At 41.9% G+C, this 25,323-nt stretch overlaps 1 protein-coding gene across 1 annotated transcript in view; it reads left to right on the top strand.

The window, feature by feature from the left end:
- LOC139448433 (uncharacterized) overlaps positions 1-24,547 on the top strand; it is a 32,771-nt gene extending 8,224 nt beyond the window's left edge. The window contains exons 2-8 of the mRNA XM_071229982.1: positions 8,090-8,159; positions 8,573-8,746; positions 12,167-12,334; positions 14,804-15,004; positions 19,088-19,210; positions 23,043-23,224; positions 24,315-24,547. Of these exons, the coding sequence (XP_071086083.1) occupies positions 8,090-8,159; positions 8,573-8,746; positions 12,167-12,334; positions 14,804-15,004; positions 19,088-19,210; positions 23,043-23,224 (918 nt within the window). The 3' untranslated portion in view covers positions 24,315-24,547. The remainder of the gene's footprint in view (positions 1-8,089; positions 8,160-8,572; positions 8,747-12,166; positions 12,335-14,803; positions 15,005-19,087; positions 19,211-23,042; positions 23,225-24,314) is intronic.
- The last annotated feature ends 776 nt before the right edge of the window (positions 24,548-25,323 follow it).

Genomic DNA, 25,323 nt, shown 5'->3' with positions numbered 1-25,323 from the left:
CTCTTGTAAAACCTTTCAACTTGTTCAAATGACACGTCGAAAGGCCATGGGAAAAATTGTGATCTGACAGCACCATGTTAGGATTCTTAAATACAGTTTCAGCTTGACATTGAGTACTTTAAAGCGTATGATACATTCACAATAAGTTAGCGGTGTTTGCCAATCAGAGTCGGCGAGTAAATTGGAGTAGGGGACTAATTTCTAAGGTAAACTTGTTTCAATGTTTAACAACTATTTGTGTTTTTTTATGAGACGATGTGTGTTTAATTCCATATATTTTACTTCAAAGCATGTTATCACAATATCTAAAACTACCACACTAGCATATATACACGGACGGATCCTCAGATCCGACCTCCAAACACACAGGTTTCAGAGTCCATACAACACAACCAACTAAAACCACACAATCCTTCCGATTCCCAAACAACCAATCAATATTCACGGCAGAACTAATGGGCATGGCCTCAGCCCTCCATAATTAAGAATCCAAAAACTTACCGACTCCCTAAGTGGACTGCAAGCCCTCCAAAGCAAAAATTCCCAAAACCGACCTAAATGAATAAATCAAATACTTAAAAGCTCCAACGACCTAACTAAGGCAGGCAAACAAATAACCTTCTTGTGGATACCCGCCAACGTAGGAATATACGGTAATTAAAACGCCGATAAAGCAGCTAAACTATCCCTCAAAATCACAGAAATAAGCTTAAACTTACCCATCTCAAAATCAGAAATTAAAAGTGTAAACAAGCAAAATATCACAAAAAAGTGGCATAACCTATATCTAAACTCAAATAGCCAAATCAAAAAAGTACTCAGCAAACCACTAACCTAACCAAAAATTCTCCATCCATAAAAAAAAAAATCGACAAAGTAATCACTAAACTCCAAACAGGACACGCCAACCTAAATAACCACCTAAAAAATTTAAAAAAAAACACACTACAGCTAACTGTCCACACTGCAAACAACCAGAAACCCCAGAACACGCACTCATCCACTGCACACACTACCTAACACATCGAACCGCATTACAAACCACCCTCAATCTAAACAAGGCTCTTACTCTAGGAGCAATACTAAACCCACAAAATAAACTAGAAAACTTCAAGGCCTTAGGCGTATTCTTAATAAAAACGGAACTAATAAAACGCATCTAAAAACACAATAACCTACCAAATCAAAATCACATAAACAAACAAACATCCTCCATACCCAGCTCCCTTAGTTCTCCTCCCCAACCCCATTGGCATCTATTCCAAATCTCAAAATTCCCAAATTCTATATCAGCAGCCCCTAAACCCCCCTCTTGGGTTGCACAGACCACTTTCGCCCCTTTCGGAAACACATTAAATGGCCTGGCCGGGCCCGTGTGCGAAATACGCATCAGTCGGAAAGCGCACGTTAAATCTCCAAAGTAAGTAAGTAAGTAAGTAACCCAATAAAATGAGTCGGGTATAGGATAAGTTGGAGTAGAGGCTAATTTCTAATGTAAACTTGTTTTAACATTTCAAAAATATTGGTCTTTGCAAGTTATCAATCCAATTTTAATTTCATTTATTTTACCAAGGTAAAAAAAAATAAGGTTTCATTTTCGTCAAGTAATAATCGCTGTTTTCGCTGGTTGGGGGCAGTCGTCTAAGGCGTCGCGATTCGCTGGGCAGAGTTGCGTCCCTTGGGCACGCCAGAAACCTATGATTGTGGGTTCGAATCTCGGTTCGCCTAAATTATGTTTCTAGGTTTGTCAGCACCATACCCGTGCTCGTGGGTTTCACCGAAGTGGTAAACGTCTGAGACCTGCATCTTCAGGCTTTCCTCCCAAAATAAGCTGACATGCCGTGATATAACTGGAATACTGTTAAAAGCGGCGTTAAAACCCAACTCACTCACTCACTCACGCTGTGGGGTGTTGTGACTTAATTTGAGGGGTGTGTGATTACACACCATTTTGTGTACTGGTAGCTGAAGGCTCAGCAGAAAATCTCCCGTAGTGCTTCTTCGGCTGCAATGAAAAAAAGCCGTGTTTAAACATTGATCATCATACACATTATAAAGCACGCAAATGTCGGGTCTCTTGCTATTATGTTAAATAAGATTGCAAGATGCATTAAGGTGTGTTAGCACTTACCGTTCCTTCTTTTCTTCATCCCTGATGTAGAAGCGTTTTAGTAGTTCAAAAGCCACATGCAGCTTCAATATTTTGATGTTGAAGTCGTTAAGATGGAAGTACAGGTGTCTAAAAAGCTCCCAGTTGATATACATCTCTTCTGCGAGATAGCATAGGATTCTGTGTGCGACTGGATACATGAAGGTGCGGTTGAGGAAGCAGATTGCTGCAGATTGCATTGTATGGTGGTAGGCTGGACGGTATTATCACATAGACCGGTATTGATTTATATAGATTGTTTCGATACGGTTTTATGCAATATAGCTAGAATGACACTGACATAGTAAACCCTTCTGTTAACATATGCTAAATCAAAAACCGTTGATGGGTTTATGTACATAGGTATATACCAATTTGTTAGCGGTTGGTTCTGTTTAATACTACTGGGGTGCCACGTTTAGGGATTAGTGGAGATCAAAAGATAATTTGGGTGGCATATTTATGGATTAGTGAAGATTAAAAGATAACAAAATCAGCATGTGGTAGTTTGATAAATCACTGTTTAATGAGGCAGATGTACAGGGTGATGGGTTACGTAATAGTTGGCTGTAGTGGTAACCTAGCTACTTGCCTGATTATGACATCGTGCTTTGTTAACAGTTTAGTTACTGATCCCATAAACTGGCGACTGACTGACTGATATAGAAGATTTAACGTGCGCTTTCCGACAGTAGCGTATTTCGCACACGGGCCTGGCCAGACCATTTAGTGTATTCCGAAAAGGGTGAAAGTGGTGTGTGCAATCCAAGAGGGGGCTTTTAGGGGTTGCTTATATTGAAGTTTTGGAATTTTTAAATTTGGAATATTTGCAGAGGTGGGTGGAGGAGGGAACTAAGGGAGCCGGGTGAGGTGGGTGTTTGTATGTTTATTGGATTTTGGATTGGTAGATTAATTAGTTTTTAGATGCGCTTAATTAGGTCTGTTTTGATTAGGAATACGTATAGGGCCTTGAAGTTTTCTAGTTTTTTTTTAGGGTTTAGTATTTCATCTAGAGTAGGAACCTAATTTAGATTGAGGGTGGTTTGTAGTGTGGTTCTGTGTGTTTGGTAGTGGGTGCAGTGGATGAGTGCGTGTTCTGTGGTTTCTGGTTGTTTGCAGTGTGGGCAGTTGCCTTAGGTGTGCCTTTTAGTTTTTTTTAGGTGGTTATTTAGGTTATTGTGTCCTGTTTGGAGTTTTGTAATTAATCTGACAATTTTTTGGTAGGGGTGTAGGATTTTAGGTGTGGCTAGTGGTTTTCTGAGCACTTTTTTGATTTGGCTATTTGAGTTTTGATATTGATTATGCCATTTTTTAAATTATTTTTTGTTTGTTTACACTTTTAATTTCTGATTTTGAGATGGGTAGGTTTAGGCTTATTTCTGGTATTTTGAGAGATAATTTAGCTGCTTTATCGGCGCTTTCGTTGCCGTAAATTCCTACGTTGGCGGGGATCCACAAGAAGGTTATTTGTTTGCCTGCTTTTGTTGGGTCATTGGAGCTTTTAAGTATTTGGTTTATTAATTTAGGTCGTTAATTGGTACTTTTGTTTTGGAGGGCTTGTAGTCCACCAAGGGAGTCGGTGAGAATTAGGATTTTATTGTTGTTTTTAGATTGTTGGTTATGCAGAGCTGAGGCCATGCCCATACGTTCGGCCGTGAATATAGATTGGTTGTTAGGGAGTCGGTAAGATTGTGTGGACATAACTGGTTGTGTGGTGGAATCCGAAGCCTGTGTGGTTGGAGATCGGGTCTGAAGATCCGTCAGTGTATATGTGACACCAATTTGGCCAATTTTCGTGTATGTATGCAAGTGTGGTGGTTTTAGCTATGTTTGGGTCGGTTTGTTTATTTATTTGGTTTGCTAGCGTTGTGTCTATTTTGGATATTTTGAGTTTAGAAGATATTTGATTTTTTGCAGTTTTGTTTAAGATTTTGAGTTTGGTGTTCATTGAGGTAGTTAGTTATTCTTTGTGATATTGGGGTGAGTATGGGGTGTTTGCGAGCTAGAGCTTGGTTTCTTGGGCTAATGTTTTGTTTGGGCTAAACTCGCGACCGGGATCTACTGGAAATAGCTTTGGCTATTTTAGTGGTCCGCGTTTATATATGTGGATCAGTGCATTAGCTACTTCTGCTGAATCTTTCGAGGTTAATGGCGCAGCCTCCTTGTAGCCACTAGCCACATCCACTACGGTTAAAGTGTTTTTATACGTTTTGCATCTTACCTTATCATGGGGAAGAAACAAGAGGTCAGCCTGATGAACTTCATTCGTTGTAAAAATATCAAACTTCTTCCTCGGTATATAACGTGGTGCCGGTAAGTATATTTGCCACATCTTTAGATACCTTAGCCGCAGTGGCTAATTTTTGTATTGCTCCCATACCTTTCCAATATCCTCGTGGGCGATAGTTAATTTTATTCATTATTAATTAATATTCATGTTTTTTTAATACGACTCATGACGATCGTTGAATCGCATCAGCATTTTGACATAAAAAAATTCCCTCTGTAGTAGCAGTATAGGTATATAAATCTGGCTCCAGTGGGGTTGCAGCAGAACCACCATTACCTATACTACTTATCGTCGAAATTGCTATGAAAATTAGTATTCCATAAAAACAGACCATCACTGGCCACTGACAAACATCGGAGCAGTATTAGAATAAGAAAAAAATAATTATACACAGTATGACGTGATGATGTGTAACATACAGAAAACCTAGATAGGTAAACCTGCACAACTTACTTTAAATACGATGTACTGTGACATTAAAAAGCTGTGTATAGGTAGATACAATACTAAGCTTCAGATGTATTTAAAGTTGATTTTGACAGCCAAGCCCAAGTCGGACCCAACACAAGCCAATCACTTCTGAAAGAGACTATGTTGAGAATGTAGAGGGAAAAGGACTTCACTTTGAGCAATGTGTTTTCTTTAACTACCCCAATATGAGACAATAAATTGGTATATAGGTTGATAAATACTAGTCTTTAGATATGAAGAATGTTAAGTAACTTAAGAAGTGCTAGGACAGTTATTAACACGTGTTGATTTGGTCCGGGCTGTCAAAATCAACTTTTAACAGATAGATGTATCATCAATGTAGAGGGAAAAGGGCTTCACTTTGAGCAGCTAGTTTTCTTTACATACTGCCTTCTGAGACTCTATAAAGTGGTATATATGTAGATGTATATTATATTATTTTCTCTTGGAACATCTATAAGATGTACAGCTACATGTACATGTATTTACCAAAAGAAAGAATCTACATTTTTACTTCATTAAATAAACATTCTCTCATTGAACATCTCCAACAGGTTTGTCCATGTTGAGAGATCCACTGAAATGGTTAGTTCACTTGTTACATTTATACAGAACAGAACGATCTCTGTGATTAAATAGCTTGCGTGTGGTTTGTTTGGAAGCATAAATCAACTAACAAACCCCTATCATGTAATTATATTTTCCTGAATAACACGTTGTTTGCATGTAAAATAAATGTCCCTGTTCACCTATGTAGAAAGTCAATAAGTGAAATATAACTGAGTAACAGACTGTGTATTATAGATCCATAGAAATACGATTGCATAGATGATCAATTCAGAATACAACAGGTGTAAAATGTGGCTAATTGAAATGTATCTCGATGACTAAATGAAATGTGTTTCGCAGGTAATAATCAATAAACAATGTGACAACAAGAAGTGAAGGATTGGCAACAGCTGATTGAGTTGAATTTTAGTTTTGCGAAAAAAGTCCGTGGTTTCTGTGGATGAAACTAAGTTTGACAATGTTACAAATGATCCCTTTCTTTGTCTTCATTGGCTTTCCTCATCCTGTATTGAGGAGAATTGTTTACAGTTCAGTAAAATTCTAATTAAGATTTCTTAAAGCTGTCACGGTGGCAAATTCAAACTTCGATATCATGCTACACAGTTCTGTCGTAAAGTCAGATTGGGACCGAATCCGAGCTCGAGATGACACTTTGTATTTTTATCTCAAATTTGAAATAAGCGGTGAAATTTATATGCTTTGTTTGTTTGTTTTGTTGTTTAACGCCTCACTCAGCAATATGCCAGCTATATGACGGAGGTCATGCAAAAAAAAATCAAGTCTGGACCTGACAATCCAGTGATTGACATCACGAGCATTAATCCACACAATTGAGATAAGATGACATGCATCCAATCAACCAAGTCAGCCTGACAACCAACACGATCCAGTTAGTCGCCTCTAACGACAACCATAGTCACCATTTAATGTAAGCGTTGGTTGCTGAAGATTTGTTCTAACCCTGATCTTCACAGGTCCAAATCTATATGCATTCTTGTGGTCAGGCGGTCGTGATCGGAGAGTAGGTTCGAGAGTTCGGTACACAGATTAGTGGTAAATATCTCTCATGTTGTGACTGATAGGGACTGTTTTGAAGAAATGTCATCACTGTCAGGCTTTTGATGATAAACAAAGCGTAAGCTTTACCTCGAACATGCTACTTCCGGTCACAAAATATATGCTTTACTGCTTTTCTTCTGATTTTCGTATTAATAACATTACAATGTTTCTAAAGGTTACAGACTCCAAGGATTCATTAAAGTGCATTTTAAGCACCTGAAATTGACAACTCACACTCACTCACCTAATGATTTATACTAAAATAGATACGAAAACTTTTGCTGAACCCGAGATTTGAATGACTGACAAATACATACTTTCTTGTGTTCTCATACATAAAACAGCAGTGAAAACATGATCTTACATGGCTTGCTGTGGAATGTGTCTAGGATTGTAAACTGTCCGTATTATTCCAAATTGTATGCATACACATGTACATGTCTTTATTTGGTTTTGTGTCTATACCCGCTAACATATGTGGCAAGATACACCTTCCAGGATAGTGGACGATGAAGACACTGACGTAAATTTCTACAACATGTCGAAAAATTCCCAAACAGACAGAATCATATGCTTTCTTAAAGTCAATCCAGCACATTGTTGCTGTTGTTGTCGTTTTTGTCGTCTACGTCACCATTATCCTCCAAGGATAGTGGACGGTATTGACATTGACGTAAACGACACCAAACTAGGCATTCATGTAAAAATGATTTGGAATATTTGGAAATGTGTGCATTTTAATTAATACAAACACTATTTTAAGCACCAGGAAACGGGATTTTTCTTGTCATGAATAGCGAGTTTAACAACTTGGGAAGCTAGCTTGACATTTCGTATACGTAAGTACGGTCCTCATACTGTCTTTGCCGTGTTTCTCCCGATTCTCATTAGTTTCAAAAGAGACAGATAAATGAGTCATAAAAGGATTTCATTGGATTTATCAAAAAGGACCTATTGCGTTTGTTCGCTTGGATAGGTCTGACTCTGTATGTGGCCGTATTTCAAAGAATTTTATATGTAATTATCATTTTCCATGATGCCCTCTACATATTCTGCGTCATACCATTGATGGTCTCGGAGTCAAAACCAAAAAGGCGATCGGCGATGACGGTAACAAGAGGATCGAACCATGCCTAAGATACTTTGTTTGTGTCAAGGTGAACACCAACTTTGATACAAAATCACACATTGACGTTTTCTAGTGGGAAGTGACTGGTTCTGGGTCGATTTGATATGGCACTTCGCTTGGTTGACACCGTCCAGCACCATCAACAAAATAAACATTAACATTGATATTCGGTACTACATCAATGGGTCGTTTAGGATATATTGAATGACTTGTTTCCAGTCTTGACATGCTTCACAAGAAGATCTTCAGATAAATACATATGTGCAATAGTGCACGATAAAATTCAATCATGAAAGGCCTCCTTGTTAATCACGCCATGGTCACCGACCTCGTCATACCAAAAGATATTAACATATGGTGATCATCATCATTATAAACAACTATCATCATCATTATCATTATAATGTTTATGTTCCCGTAGATGCTGATCCTCCTAAAGCTGTGTGTTTCAGTCTGGGTGCTAGTGTTGGATGCAGGAGCACAGGTCGACAGTAAGTAGCCTGCTATTATTTCTACTTTGGTGTGTTGTTTTTCCAGGTCTTTTCCGATCAGGTCACTGGGATGAGAACTAAACCATTTTAAAATTGTCTATTTCTTAAATGGTATTTATGAGAAACTGGAATGTTAAAAGTTGTAGACATACATATTTTATGTTATCATTAATAATTCTGAAGACTTACGTGTGAATATCAGACTCGAGGTTAATTGAGAAAAAATAAACCTGGATGCTGTGTCACATTCCTGTTTTTTAGGCTTGACTGTATTAGATGGTGTATTAAGGAGCGCCTTAAAATCAAAAGAAAATGCCAAAGTCTTACAACCTAGAAGACCGCATGTCACTCTGAAAATAAAGTTATATATTTAACTTTTAGGATAATAAACAGACAATGTTTTTTTTTCTCAGTTTGTGGTAGTGGACCAGTGCTAGTTGCCAACTCAACGCCCCAGACACTCCAGAACACAGATGGGTTATCTTCACAATGTATAGTACAAATCACCGTGCCAGCTGGTTCCTCTTTGAAACTTGATTTCACCAGATTTAATGTCTCGGCCCATATTATTGAGCTATTTGCAAATGGTGAGTTAAACACAAACGTATCGTGAAAATTGCTTAACTTCAGCCTGCTTCTATAGTGTAGTGGGCAGAGAAGGGGTGTAGTGGGCAGGGTGTTCGCCTTGAGAGTTGTTCAATTGTTCAATCTCCTGGCCGTGTCATACCAAACGATTTTTAAAGATGGCACCTCTGTTTCCCTGCCTGGATCCCGCCACACAGGGAATAACGCAAGGACGGGTCGACTCAGAGTCAGTGGATTGTGACTGAGTGAGGCTACCATGTTAAACTGCGGCATCTCCGTGGGCGAGCACAATAAAACCAGAATAATTCCAGGCTAGTACAAGCAGCCACACACACGTGCAGAAACGTTGCTATATGAATGGAATAATCTTGAATACGACGTTGTTATTCATTTCCTCTGTGGGGACCCAGGGTCGAATAGAATGTGTCCTCAGCACCCCACTGCTGGTCGCAAGAGGCGACCGAATTGGGCAACTTGTTTTCCATGGGTTGCGCCCCTGTGTCGGTGGAGGAAGGGAGTCTGGTGGTTGAAGGCACTGGAGCCAGGAACAGGTGTTCCTTTTGCCCAACACTTCTCTTTGATCCTTACTTCATCTAGACAGGTGGTAGAATGGGCCCGGTTCTGTCAATCGGCCGGTCATACCGTGCCTTGTGCATGGTCAATTTCAATTTTGATTATATAAGTGTATTACACAGTAAATGTGGTACATGGCAACCTTGCCTAGAGTCCTATACAAGAAGGCAGTGGCGCATTGGCCAAACTGGCATTATTGACCTCCAGGTTCCAATTGTCTTCAAATGACTGTTAAAAGGCAGAACCAAACTGACTTTTATTCTGTTTGACATTATTAGCTCCCTATGTTGATATAGCTTGCGTATAGCACGCCTGTCGCCCTATAGTGTATGTTGACACTCCATGGTGGGTGGGGAGTAGGGTTGTCATATATGTTTTCTTTCATCATGGCTTCCCAACAAATCTCTGGTTCTCGTAACAAAGGTAATTGAAGGCACGTTGACACAGATCTAGTTTCAACTTCTGATGATTTGCCAGTGCCACCATCGTTGGATCCAGGACTATCTCATCCAGATTACCAGATAACTGTTCAATTTTACAGCAGAAACGATTCTCTTTCAACAGCACTAAAATATATCAACAACCAAACTAAACATTAACAGTTAATCAGTTTTTCAGATTCTCTATTTTGCCTTCCACACATGTTCTGTTTGACTATAGATTTATCCATCACAAGGGATAACTATTTCAAGACATCATATATACACATGCACAAAAGTTAAGCGCCACCATATTCATAGTCTCTTGATTTCACGTGTGGGAATCAGAAATACGAAATATGATGATGTATGACTGAATTAGGCTTCAATAGTTTCATGAACCCATATTTGTCCAGATACAACAAGGAAAGCGTGCTTTACGTGTTGCTGCAGTTCCCCTGCCCTATAAAAAGTGAAATTCAAGTTTCAGACACGTGGTTGCATTTTGCTCCTGTGTGAGATTCCCCTTCCAATAGAGGTTGAAAATCAGCCACAGTGTGGAGAATGTTAACGAACGCTGAAAGATGGCAAGTGATAGGCATGAATAATGTTGGCATGTCAAGCAGGGCCATTGCAAGACAAATGGGTCGTCATCACAGTGTTATCACTCGTTTGATTGTCAAACATGGTCAAACCAATGATGTCAATGACAGGCTTAGGTCTGGTAGGCCACGAAAGACCTCTAACAGAGGGGATAGACGTCTTTTCAGGATAGTCAGATGCCACTTCAACAGATTTAAGACTGCAGTGGATTACCCATCAGAGACTCTCGACGATGACCGTAAGGCATCACCTCAGAGCGGCTTGTTATAACGCCAGAAGACCAGTAAAACATCCTCAACTGACTGAGAGGCACATGCGGAATCGTCTGATATGGTGTCGTGCCCGTAGTCGATGGAACATGGCCAACTGGAGACGAGTGTCGAATGCTGCTACGAACTGTTGATGGTCAAATACGTGTTTGGAGGGAACATAACACTCGTTTTGCACCAAGGAACATCCAGAAGTCTTAGCATGTGGCGGGGGATCTGTCATGATATGGGGTTGTGTTGCCTTCGGCTGCAAACTTTCGCTGGAGACAACTGGTGGAAGCCTGAATGGCCAACAATACCAAGATGCCGTTCTTCGTCCAGTGGTAGTCTCTCATTTTGACAACCATCCTCTTCAGACAAGACCCGTTTACATGAACGGCAATGCTAGACCACACATATCTCCGTCAGTTTTGGCTTATTTGCGTCAAGAAGCTATTGCCACTCTTCCTTGGCCGGCCTGTAGTCCGGATCTTAATCCGACTGAGCATCTCTTGGACATTCTTGGCCGGAAACTCAGACATCGTGATCCCCCAGTTCAAAATCTCGCTGGTCTTGAAGCCTGACTTCATGAAGAAAGGATCCGTTTGCCTCAGAGAAGCATTCAACTACTTGTAATGAGTATGAGTCGTAGGGTTGAAGCTGTGGTCAATGTCGATGGATCATACACACGTTACTGACGTTTCTGTCGTGCAATAGACTCTGCACTCCCTAGGGTGTCTATGTGACACCTGATATGGTCTGCTGATAAAGTAAAAGCTCACAAATATGGTTTGTGGCGCTCAACTTGTGTGCATGTGTATATTAAGAATCTCCATGATCCCAAGTATGCTGATCTACCTTCAACTGTTGTCGATCTATTTTTAAGGTATTGTTATATACAATGATGTCCATTTGATGATTCCATACTAGTTGTAAATCTTTTTCTGTGATACGTCCAGTTATTTTACTTTCCTTCGTTGGGCGGTCGGGGGTAGCCTATTGGTTGTGCTGGAATACTGCTAAAAGCCGCGTAAAACCATACTCACTCACTCACTCACTCACTCACTCATACACTACTGTCCTTTTTTGGCAGGTTTAAATATAAGCCTCAATGTATTTATTATGTTTAACCCTTGATAGTCACCATATGGATGAATGTTGACGATGTGACTTAAAATTTATCTCACCCTCTCATTAGAATTCATTTCATTTCAACTAATTAAGGGGCATTATTGTTTGCCAATGAGGTTCCAGGGACAGATTACTATATCCCCAGCAATATATACATGGTTGTCTACTAAAACTAACCGGGAGGTTCTGTTGTTATAAAATGCTGCTTAAACAGCTCCACATCGGATTGAGTATGCTTCACTCATCTTTCATTGCTGTGTAATTTTGTATTCGTATTCTTGTCATCTTCTCTGTCACCACTGTGATTTAGGACAATATACATCGCTGCGAGTGAATGATGATGTCAGACAACATTGATCAATATAAACTTATGCAAATTATCCCTACAAAATAGCCGTGCCATTGAGATAGATTGTGCTTGATTTTAGAATTGTTCATTCTTGTATAGATCCGTCAGTCAACGAGCAGTGGCTTACAGAAGTCGCCACAAATACGCTAGTGGCCAGAAGCGCACCCACCTACGTTTACCATGGATCTGTCTACATCAGAGTTAATTTCCGCCACACAAATTCGACATTTGTCATGACGTATCAAGAGGTAGACTTCGAAGAGAACAGTAAGTCGTAGCCATAGTGTTTAGTATTTTGGAAACTCGGGGCCCATTTGTATAAGGTTGTGCATTTGACAGGATCTGCTGATCACAGACAATTAGTGAAGTATCATTTTTAATGACCGTGTACCTTGTTGTATGTGATGACAAGAGAATAATCACCAATAAGTCATATTCTTCTGTCATACTTCTCCATGGATGATTTCAGTCAAACTCATGTAAAAGAAACACTCAAAACCAGTTTCTTTCCAGCCAAACATAGGCCACAAAATAGAACATTTTTAATGTTTTTTCAGCGTGGGTTAAGTCAGTGCTTGGTGTTGTCATTGGTAGAATGCTCAAACCTAACAAGAGGAAGCGGAATTGGAATAAACCCTGTCCCAAGTCTGTCTACCCTACAAGAAAAGTCACGTTTTGTTCTTAATCAGCCAAAGGCCCTCGTCCCTTTACAAAAGCCCAGACAGTGAATGGGACCGCTCCAAGGAAGCGCTACCTAATCGAAATCACTGAGAACGTTTTGGAGAATGTGAAGACTCTCCAACACTGCAGCATTCTGCATTATCCAGATTGGCAGAAGGCCTGTATTCCTGGCAGAAAACCCATGTACTCACCCAATGTCAGATAACCGATTGGGAGGTGCCAAACCTAAGGCACCGAGAACAATGGGGAGTCGGACAGCTTGGTACTTGGGATGCAAGCGTGACATTGCGAAAATGAGGTCTGCATATTTGCCATGTTTTCCTCAATCTTGTCAATAACATTAGTGTCAAAAGTGATAGAAAATTCAATGATATACATTGGATTTATCAAAAAGGACGAGATCAGGTTTGTTGGACTTGAAACGGGCCTATTCCTAAGAATTTTGTATTGATCATTTTCCATGACGCCCTCTACATATTCTTGGCCGAACCGTTGATTGACCTCTGTGTCAAAACCACAAGCATGGCAAAGACGGTAATACAATCATCGAGCCACTCTATCATGTCGCTTAAGATACTGTTTTTGTGCCAAAGCTTGCCATCCACTGACAATGTGTTTGACAGTCTCATTAATTTCATTACATAATCTACATTTCACACTAACATTTTGATGCAAAATCCTATATTGACGGTTTCGAGTGGAAGTGACCGATCTTGAGCAGCAAACAGAAAGGCTTCTGTTTTAATTTTTCAGGCCAGACGACTTCATTCATGTGAAGGACTCTTCAGGGTTGCTAATTTTCTGAACACACTGCACATAAACTCGATGCAGTGCTCGTTCTGATAGCCTCCCCTTGAAAAAAACGGAGTCTGGGCCGATTTGATATGGCACTATACTTGGTTTACACCGTCCAGCAGTACAGAAGCTTTAACAAAATCAATATTGACAATGAAATTATGTCCCACATCTTTGGCTCGTTTACGAACACGATGGAATGCCTTCTTTTCATAATTAGTCTTGACATGCTTCACAAGAGGATCATGAGACAAATAGATGTGTGCAAAAGTGCACAAAACCATTCTATCCTGAAGAGCCTCAACGTTAATCAAACCACGCCATGCCATTACGATTGGTAAATATAAGCGATTGAGGGAAGAGTGAGGGGTAGTTGGATCTATTGTCTGACATGATGCTTCGTGTGAGAGTGTCAATACAGTCAATATTCTTGTTTCGTCTAATAACAACACCAACAGGATATGGGGTACAGCATAAGTATTTGTGGCTTTTACTTCAGCTCAGAACTCCAGATTTTGAGTCTACATTTGTACTCTGCCCGAAGTTGTTTCTTGATACAGGCATTCTGGAGTTTGTCCCTAATCTGCTTCCCTAAGTATGTCTAGGCCTGACCTTTCACGAGATGGTCAATAAATCACCCCCTTCCCCCAGGTATACTGACTGATCTTAACATTTCTACCTTGCCACGTTCCAAATGAAGAATGTTGCATTTGTCGAGTCCAAAGGACATGCCGATATCATTAGAAAAGGACTCGACAATCAATGAGGAGAAGGTGCCATGTCTGCATCAATGCATGAACTGGACACACACGCTACTGACCATGGGAACTTGCTTGTGAACCCCCTCTTGTGTTGTGGCTCATTTGCATATGCCAGGTGCCCTGTTCTTATGGACTGTTGACCATTACCACACCTTGAGACATTTGGGTAAGCTTTATGTATGAACTACCCGATAAACTGCACGACTGGTCGACAAAGCTACAATCAAAAACAAAATGCCCAATTGTTCTCGAGAAGTATAGTGTAGTTTCACCTTGAATTGGCTATTGTAATGGCCAGTGCTTGATACAAATGAGCATTATTGATAAGGGACCGATGAAAGCATCTATCTTACCCGAGTGCTGTAGGCTGAGTGCACTGATTGTTCTCTGGCATTGATGTCTGGAATCATATTCATTGCCAGGGTAATAAAACCCGATGCAAATGAAAGTGTATCACTTTCATGACTATATTACTATGTGTGCCATATGTCTGTTGCAGTCTGTACTCTACCGAGTCTGGTTTTTGCTGACACCACTGTCCAGGAAGTTGTGACGCCCAACTTCGGGAACGGTCCTTATTTTGACGATGTAGATTGTGAAGTCATGATCGAAAGTAGCATCACTGGTGCGAGGGAAGTAAAGGTGGAGGTTATGTCTCACAATATTCAGTGTTGTTGTGACGGTGTACGAATATGTGACGGTAAGTATATAGAGGTTATCACGCGAGTGTTTTGGGGGATGGAAACTATACTTCATTAAGAATATGCATTTTATTTAGCGAAACTTGGTGAGCTAAATACACAGTGTTTATTCCGTATACGTAGGGCATTACCAGAGATGAAAGTAATACAGAGGGAATCCCAGGAGATGGAAGTAAGACGGAGGGTATCCCCTGAAATAGAAGTAAGACACAGGGTATCCCTACAGATTAAGATAAGACAGAGGTTATCCAATGAGATGAAGGTGACGGAGGGCAGACCCTGATATGGAAATAACACAGAGGGTATCCCCTGAAATGGGAGTAAGACGGAGGGTATCCCCTTATATGAAAGGAAGACAGAGGGAATCCCCTGAGATGGGAGTAAGACGGAGGGTATCCCTTGAGAAGAAAAATAAGACAGCGGGTATCCCTTTAGATGTATGTAAGGCAGATTGTATCCCCAGAGATGGACATAAGACAGATGGTATCCCCTGAGATGGGAGTAAGACAGATGGTATCCCCTGAGATGGGAGTAAGACAGTCGGTATCCCCTGAGATGGGAGTAAGCCAGTCGGTATCCCCAGAGATTGGAGTAAGACAGAGGGTATCCCCTGAGATTGTAGTAAGACAGAGGGTATCTTCTGAGATGGGAATAAGACAGAGGGTATTCCCTGAGATAGAAGTAAAACAGAGGGTATTCCCTGAAATGGATGTTAATATGCGAGTATGACAGAGAGTATCCCTTGAGACTGTTGTAAGAGAGAGTGTATCTCGTGAGATGGGAGTAACACGGAAGGTATCTCCTAACATTGTAGTAAGATAGAGGGTATGCCTTGAGATAAGAGTAAGACAGAGGGTATCTCCTGAGATGGAATAATACAGCGGGTATCCCCAGAGATAGTAGTAGGACAGAGGGTATCTTCTAAGATGGGCATAAGACAGAGGGTATCTCCTGAGATAGGAATAAGACAGAGGGTATCTCCTGAGATTGAAGTAAGACAGAGGGTATCTTCTGAGATGGGCATACGACAGAGGTCATCTCCTGCGATGGGAATAAGACTGTGGGTATTTCCTGAGATGGGAGTAAGACAGAGGGTATCCAATAAGATTGGACTAAGACAGAGGTTATCCTCTTATTCGGTGAATAAGACAGAGGGTATCTCCTGAGATGGGAGTAAGACAGAGAGTATCCCCTGTGATGGTAGTAAGAGAGAGGGTATTTCCTGAGATGGGCGTAAGACCGAGGGTATGTCCTGACATTTTAGTAAGAGAGACGGTATCCTCAGAGATAGGAGAAAGACAGAGGGCATCTCCTGAGATGGGAATGAGACAGCGGGTATCCCCTGAGATGGGAGTAGGACAGAGGGTATCTTCTGAGATGAGCATAAGGCAGAGGGTAGCCCCTCAGATTGAAGTAAGACAGAGGGTATCTTCTGAGTTGGGAATAAGACAGAGGGTATCCCATAAGATGAGAGTAAGAGAGAGGTTATCCCCTCAGATGGGAATAAGACAGAGGATATCTCCTATGATGGACATAAGACAGAGGGTTTCTCCTGCGATGGGAATAAGACTGAGGGTATCTCCCCTGAGATGGGAGTAAGACAGAGGGTATCCCTTGAGATGGGAGTAAGACAAAGGGTATCCCATAAGATGGGTTTAAGACAGAGGTTATCCCCTCAGATGGGAATTAGACAGAGGATATCTCCTATGATGGGCATAAGACAGAGGGTTTCTTCTGCGATGGAAGTAAGACAGAGATTATCTCTTCAGATGGAAATAAGACAGAGGGTATCTCCTTAGATGTGAGTAAGACAAAAGTTTCCTATACGTATGAAGTAAGACAGAGGGTATTCCCTGAGATGGGAGTAAGACGGAGGGTATCACCAGATATGGGAGTAAGACAGAGGGTATGCCCTAAGATGGGAGGTAGACGGAGGGTACCCCCTGAGATGGGAGTAAGACAGAGGGTACACCCTGAGATGGTAGTAAGACACAGGGTATTCCCTGAGATGGAAGTGAGACAGAGCGTGTCCCATGAGATCGGAGTAAAACAGAGGGTATCCCCTGAGATGTGAGTAAGAGAGAGGGTATCTGCTGAGATCGGAGTAAGACGGAGGGTATATCCTGATATTGTAGTAAGAGAGAGGGTATCCCCTAAGATTGGTGTAAGAAAGAGGGTATCCCCTTAGATGGAAGTAAAATAGAGGGTATCCTTTGAGATGGATTTAAGGCGGAGGGTACCCCCCGAGATGGGAGTAAGACAGAGAGCATCCCCTGAGATGGAAGTGAGACAGAGGGTATCCCCTGAGATGGCAGTAAACCACAGGGTATTCCCTGAGATGGTAGTAACTAAGAGGGTATATCCCGTCAGACGGGAGTAAGACGGAGTGTATCCCCTGAGATGTGAGTAAGACGGAGGGTAACCCCTGAGATGGACGTGAGACAGAGGTTATCCCCTGAGAATGGAGTAATACAGAGGGTATCCCCTGAGATGTGAGTAAGACGGAGGGTACCCCCTGAGATAGGAGTAAGAGAAAGGGCATCTCCTGAGATGGGAGTAGGACAGAGGGTATCTTCTGAGATGGGAGTAGGACAGAGGGTATCCTCTGAGTTGGGCATAAGACAGAGGGTATTCCCTGAGATGGGAATAAGACAGCGGGTATCCACTGAGATTGGAGAAGAACAGAGGGTATTTCCTGAGATGGAAGCAAAACAGAGGGTATTCCCTAAGATTGAAGTGAGACAGAGGGTATCCCCTGAGATGGCAGTTAGGCAGAGGGTATTCCCTGAGATTGTAGTAAGACAGAGGGTATCTTCTGAGATGGGAATAAGACAGAGGGTATTCCCTGAGATGGAAGTAAAACAGAGGGTATTCCCTGAAATGGATGTTAGGCAGAGGGTATCCCCGGAGATGGGAGTAAGCCAGTCGGTATCCACTGAGATGGGAATAAGACGGAAAGTATCCCATGAGATGGGAGTGAGGCAGAGGGTATCCCCAGAGATGGCAGTTAGGGAGAGGGTATTCCCTGAGATGGTAGTAACACAGAGGGTATCCTCTCAGATGGTAGAAAGACGGAGGGTATCCCCAGAGATGGGAGAAAGACAGAGTATATCCCCTGAGATGGAAATGAGACAGAGGGTATCCCCTGATATGGGAGTAAGACAGAGGGTATCCCCAGAGATGGAAATGAGCGAGAGGGTATCCCTACAGATGGAAGTGAGACAGAGGGTATCCTCAGTGATGGAAGTGAGGCAGAAGGTATCCCCAGAGAGGAAGGTAAAACAGAGGGTATTAGCGGCGATAGTATTGAGAGAAGGAAGTAAGATGGTGTCTATCCACATGGTTTAAAGTAAGTCAAGTGAAAGGATATCACCAAAATTGCAGTTTGGAGGGACTTCAATCTCATTATATTCACATCTTTAATTTCGACGCGATACATGTACGCGTGAAGATGGCCACCCCTACGGGGCCACCTTTTACTCACTGTCGAAGCTTCTAAATCGAAACCAAATGAAAACAAAGTATCACCGCCCTAATATATTATTGTTGTGGATATTTTACACATTCCGTCGTTTGGGGGTATTGGCATGTACACCTCAATGGGTGTATCATAAAGAGTATATCTGGGTTTTGTGGCAATTTTCATTAGCTAAGATGGACATTTCCGAATCGAGGTGTTTAAAACAGAATCATTCAGAAAGCCGGCGGGTGAATGGCTCAATAATCCACAATCCGTCGTTTACATTGGATTGTCAAATTTTACTCAGGGTTCTCATATGCTGTGATCTCCTTTGGAGTGAGTGAGTGAGTTTGGTTTTACACCGCTTTTAGCAATATTCCAGCATTATCACGGCGGGGAACAGCAGAATGGGCTTCACACATTGTACCAATGTGGGGAATCGAACCCGGGCCTTCGGCGTGACGAGCGAACGCTTTAACCACTAGGCTACCCCACCTCCTGATCTCCTTTGGAAAAGTGATTAGATTTACATGTGTAGTATCTGAGTATAATATCTGATTTTAAAACGGTACACTATAATCCACACACGATAAACACGATGTTTTCTTTATTTCTTCTTCAGATGACGGCTGTCTTAATTTGTGTAGTACATACAAAAGGATCTTCCATGGAAGCAATGTTACAATTCATCATTGGTCAGATTTAATTTTTGCTTACAATGGTACGAGATTAGAGTACACCGTAGGTAAATATCTTCTTTATTATCTTCTTTAACCCCTCCTTTCTCAAAAGTAAACATAGTATATGATTAAAATTAACCATTTATATCTTCCAAATAATTAGATCTGTTTTAGATTTATTGCTTAATGTAATCATAAAAAATGCAAAATGAATTACTTGTTATAGGAATAAAAGAAAAGGTCAAAGTTCATAATCAATGGTAGGCCCTATCATTAAACGCTATTACAATTGATCAAATCAAAATGTTATTGTTCTCGTTTTTATACTTGGCGTGTCACATTTCCGCCAAACCCAGCATACAACAATTGGACAACATGTGGCATAATGCACGAAATTTGTGTTATCAAATTTGCAAACATAACCACGTTTTCGTTATTTCGTCATTTTGGTCATTAAAATCCATGTATTATGTATAAGATTTCGTGACAATAGCGAGGTGACACGAAATGTTAACGCACATGTCGCTGCTAAAAAGGTTCTATCCCATTTATCAAACATGCCAACAAGGAATATATATATACATATTGAATATATATATATGCTTTTCAAAATAAGAAACACAAAGCCAGATTTGTGTGAGGTAGCCAAGATGTTGTGGAGAGAACATTTGGTCATTGTAGTCCTCTCAGTTATCGGTACATAGGAAAAGTCCAAGGTGGAGGTCAGCTACCATCAATAACGCGTATTTCCCCCGTTGGAATCGATAGCGGCCTGACATCTCCTGCCCATGGAAGAGACGAGTATGCGAATCACCTTCCTTGGATATGTGATTCGGTCGCCCACACACTGCCTTCAACGCAAAAGCCAACTGCTGCAACGTCTGGGGTTGTGTTTGACGCCGGCGTAGCCGTCTATCCAATTCATCCCACAGGTGCTCTATCGGTTTCAAATCTGGGGTTCTGGAGGGCCAGGGGAGAACATCAATGTTGGTGTTGTATAGACAGGATCTTGTGATCCGTGATGTCCTCTTGGAATACACCTTTGCCGTTGGCTGCAATTAGCAGGACATGTGGCAGGAGAATTTCGTTGATGTATCGTTGAGCCGTACGATTGCCCTGGATAGCGATCAAAACTGTCCTGCCATGAAGAGAGATAACCGCCCACATGTCCACTTCATGTACGCAGTTTCCGGCGTATCGTTCTCCCCGACGTCTGTAGACCCGTGCCCATCCATTCCCTCGATGGGGGAGAAATGTCGATTCGTCACTCAACCAGACATCTCTCCATCGCAGTTAACCACCAATGCAGTCGTTGTTGGCGATGTTGTCGACTCAATATGACGCGTCGAACAGAACGTCTTGCTCGTAGACCTGCTGCTCTTAAATGGTTTCGTACAGTCTGGTCGGAAAATCTGTGCAGTCCAGATATTTCTGATGTGGTTGAAGTGGCTGTGATGGTCTTTTCACGTATGTGGCGCAGTCGAATGTAGCGATCTTGGTCGGGGGTGGTTGATCTTAGGCTTCCCGAACTTGGCCGATCACGTGTTGACCCATGCTGTTGAAACCGATCCTATAGCCTTGTGATGGTGCTCGGCGCTACATTGAAAACACTGGCTTCAGCTGATCGGGATTCCCCAGCTAGCAAGCGGCATTTGACGCTGTTTCTTTGCACTTCTGTTAATCATGGCATGTTGTTGAGCAGTCACTGTTCGATTGAAGCAGATGCCAGGCAATAAAAAACCCTGCATTTTAATGCCGTTCATAGTACTGCTGCACGTGCAGCTCCATGGCCCTTTTTTTACTGCACTGGGTGCGTTTTTCCGAATCGTACGTGTTTCCCGACTAATGGCTTGCATGTCCTGGGTGTGAACATTTAATCCCGGAAATTTGTCACTGACACTATAACACATTAAACCTCTTCATTTTGCACATCTTGGTCCGTAAATTTTGCTCTTATGGCCAACTATATCGGTTTTGTGTTTCTAATTTTGAAGAGTATAAAATATTATAATTCTGATTGGCTTGCGCCGTTCCGACGCACGGCGGCCTTCGAAAGAGGGACGAGCCGTCTTGTAGGTTACGGCTACTCTATCACCACATGTCTATTCCCGTTTCTCGTTTGCACAAAACATATGTCCTTGTTACGTTGTAGCGTTAAAAAGTAGCGTATTAGAACACTTAGAACATATACCTCGTATGGTGGAGTAATCCAGTTATATCACGGCGCGTCAGCTTAATGTGGGAGGAAAGCCAAAAGTGATGCAGGTGCCAGACGTTACCCCTGGGTATGGTGTAGCACGGATGTGGTGCTGAGAAACCTAGAAAGATAATGGGGGCGATTCGGGTTTCTGACGTGCCGAAGGGGCGCAACTCTGCAGAGCGAATCGCGGCACCTTAGACGAATGGGCCACCCGTGCCTCCTATGATAAAGTAAACCTAACTAACTCACTCAAACGAAGAGGCCTTCTGCCTGGGTCACGACGGCGATGGTCATCACGTGACGATGTAAAACCGTCGAACCGAGGCTTGTTCGACTCCCGTCTGACCACGGGTATGGTGTATGGTTTAGCACGGGTATGGTGCTGAGAAACCTAGAAAGATAATCGGGGCGATTCGGGATTCGAACCCACAATCATAGGTTTCTGGCGTGCCGAAGGGACGCAGCTTTGCAGAGCGAATCGCGACGCCTTAGACGAATGGGCCACCCGTGCCTCCTATGATAAAGTAAACCTAACTCACTCACTCGAACGAAGAGGCCTTCTGCCTGGGTCACGACGGCGATGGTCATCACGTGACGATGTAAAACCGTCGAATCGAGGCTTGTTCGACTCCCGTCCGACCTTGGCGCGTTGTGCGTGTTTTGGTCGTTACGAGTTGAGTTAAAATTAGGTTTAACGTCGCGTCAAAGATTATTGCACTCATTAAGCGACGTGCATGCACGTGCACGTGCGTTTGGGGCTGCTTGTACTTGTCCGGACTGATGCCGATTTATAGTGCTAGCTCACTGAGATACCATGCCGCAGTTTAACATGAATAGCCACTCAGACACAGTGTACTGACTCCGAGCCGACCAGACCTTGTTTTAGCCCCTGAATGCCAAGCGCCAGACAGGGTAAAAAGAAGAACCATCTTTTAACGTCTTTTGGAATGACGCGGCCGGGGATGGAACCCCGGACCTTCCGCTCTCCGGGAGGGTGCTCTACCGCTACACCACAGAGGGGATCTGGTCGTTACGAATAATAATGACGAAGAATATCGACCCCCGAAGCAATGGGCATAGTGAATCCTAGTGGTATAATTTACGTTGTTCTTACTAATATTCCAGCTTTATGACGACGGTCTGAAGTAATCGAGTCTGGACCAGACAATCCAATATTTGCCATAATGGGCATGAAAACACACGCAACTGGAATACGACGACAAACATCAATCAATTCAGTGAACATGCCTAACTGATCCAATTAGTTCCCTTTACAACAAGCATTGATTGCTGAAGAAAACTTCTAACCCAGATATTCACGGGAGAGGGAAGATGAAATGGGGTTTAAGGTCGCGTTTCAGACTATTGGACTTATACAGCAAAGTGTTTGCGTGTGGCGGCTTTCATTAGTCCAGATTTCAGTGAGTTATAGTGCCACTGAGAAAGAGCAGGCCCATTGAGATAGAGCAGGCCCACTGAGATATGTTGCTGTTGACCAGTCCTTGCTCTCGTCGAGCGCCAAGCACCATCATTTAACATATTTTGATATCATATCGCACTCAACAATATTCCAGCTATATGAGGGCGGTATGTTAATATTCGACCCACCTCCACCTCTACCAAACAAACAAAGAGGTAATGTCCTTGTGTGGATCAAGCCTTTATTTCATGTACTTATAATTAGACGTCCGTTGCAGATTTTACTGACTGGACTCCGTGGAAGAGCAACGCCTGTTACTTTGACTGTACCACCAAACAACGCCTTGTCGACGACACTAGAACAAGGACTTGCCTCAAGGACAGCTGCATGGGCGAGACGAACCAGAAACGAACCCGGATCTGCAGAACCACGTGTAAGGATTGCGTCCTCGGGAATTAGGTAAAGGTTATGAACAATACAATATTTGGTTCCAGACAGGATATGTTTAGGACTAATGCATGGAGGAAGAGCAGAACAGTGGGTATTTTACACAACACAAGTTTTCACAGGATATCCAACATGTTTCGCGAGGACATATGTTCTTTGAACAAACACGGGAACACATGACACACCAACAGAGAGTTTTAACACCATTTTGATCACTGATGTGGCAAAGTGTGAAGTGTCCTACACCTGCCTAACTCAACACTTCCTGAAAGCGCCACCAATGCTGTAACCCGTATCAAACAACTTCTGATAAAGCGTCTCATGACACTGTTTGAAATCGTCGTAGAAAGAACACATTCAATTGCACCGCAAAGGTGAAATCACACCAGATGCTGGCGCTGATCGTCACAAAGAAAAATCTGGCTTTTGGAAATTTAAAATAAAAACTCTGGTCATGGTCTTGTGTATACATGCTTCTGAATACTTTACATGTATTGTCATTCTAAATCTTAATGCATAAATCTCGAATGAGATAAATCTACAAAAGACATCATATGTTAAAAGAAAGTCATGTTATTTTCGTCTCTTCTAAATGTCTTTATAAACCTCAAGTGACGGCATGCCTTTCTTGTCGTGGGGGGTTATGCCTCTTAAAAGTAAAAATCAGGAAATCATGTTAATTAGCATTACCTTCAATATGTGTAAAGATTATGGAGGTATTAACGTGTAAGCCGGCGTGCATACCATGTAAATTCGCGTTGACATAGCCAAAGTAAATACGTCAACAAAAATAACTCCACAGACTGCATATTTTCACCAGGAACAAACACAAACTGTAAACAATAATTATCATTAGCGGCAAGTGATCAAATATGTAACTGTTTTTGTTTTTCTAACTTATCAGACATTGATATGTGCAACAGCATCGGAACAGATTCTTCGTTTCTGAGAGCAATAGACGAGAGGCGTTGTATCAATGAGATCAGTCTTCCTAGTGTGGTACTTGTCGATCTCTGGATTTTTTAACGATTTTTATTGAATCTTGTGAAAAAATATTTTTGTCTGTTTTGTATAATGGAAGACGCCCTTTCATGTTTTACAGTTCCGGTCTGACAGAATACAAAGAATAATATTCTGAAAATGGATTCAAGATATGGTTGCGCATTCATCACTGACTAGAGTGGGATTCACAAAGCTGAAAATCTTTCGGTGCAAATACTGATATTTGAAAGTATTTCTAGGGGAAAATCAACACGGTATCTGCTTATATTATTTGAAGACATGTCTATCTTAGAGGGCCAACGACTTTTGCATTTTGTTTTCTTTTAACTTGCTTTCGGGATTTGCAAAGAAATTAATCAAATGGTATACGTCTCCTGGCCTTCTTGGATTTGCTGTTGTGCACAAGTGAGCTAATATTAGTTATTCTGTCATGACATAAAAGAATGTTTGGGGTATGACGGGGCATCAAATGGTATCTAGTGGTATAGTGTCCGCCCGGGGAGCGGAAGTCGCGGGTTTGATCCCCGGTCACATCATACCAAAAGACGTTAAAATATGGTACTTGTTGTTACCCTGTCTGGCGCTCGGCATTAAGGGGCTAAACAGGGGCCATCTTCCCGAGGCAAGAGAGTTAACTGATTTGAAACGTCCAGTTTCCATCTTTGCCGAACTAGGCTGGAATTCGGGGGCTCGATCGTAGCTCCACCAGTGGCTATTACGAGTTATGTCCCTTCTAAGCCTCTGCTATGGACCAATCAGGTTCCATCTCTCGTATCAGCCGCGCCCAGTCAAGACGATCTGATCGATAATCAAGATCTATATTGTGATAAAACGGGTCTTACATTGTGAAGCGCATCAAATCAAGTGAGCACCTTGATTAAAAACATGAAGAGATTAGGAAAATATCTGTTGACAACGAGTTGGCGGTGCACATACTTTGCAAATGCTGCAATCGACCGAAATCTGCATGACAGTTTACGAACCGGATTTCGATTTCGGTGCGCTATTTTAATTGGACTATGCATAGAGTCGTTAGTCCAGCCAAAATATAACTCCATAATACCAGCCTTGATCGGCAAGGGAGAAAACTGGTCTTTTGTAGTCAGTAA

This window comes from Haliotis cracherodii, unplaced genomic scaffold, assembly GCF_022045235.1.
Source record: "Haliotis cracherodii isolate W230 unplaced genomic scaffold, xgHalCrac1.p SCAF_7, whole genome shotgun sequence".
Classification (NCBI taxonomy): domain Eukaryota; kingdom Metazoa; phylum Mollusca; class Gastropoda; order Lepetellida; family Haliotidae; genus Haliotis; species Haliotis cracherodii.
This window is presented reverse-complemented; position numbering and strand designations above follow the sequence as displayed.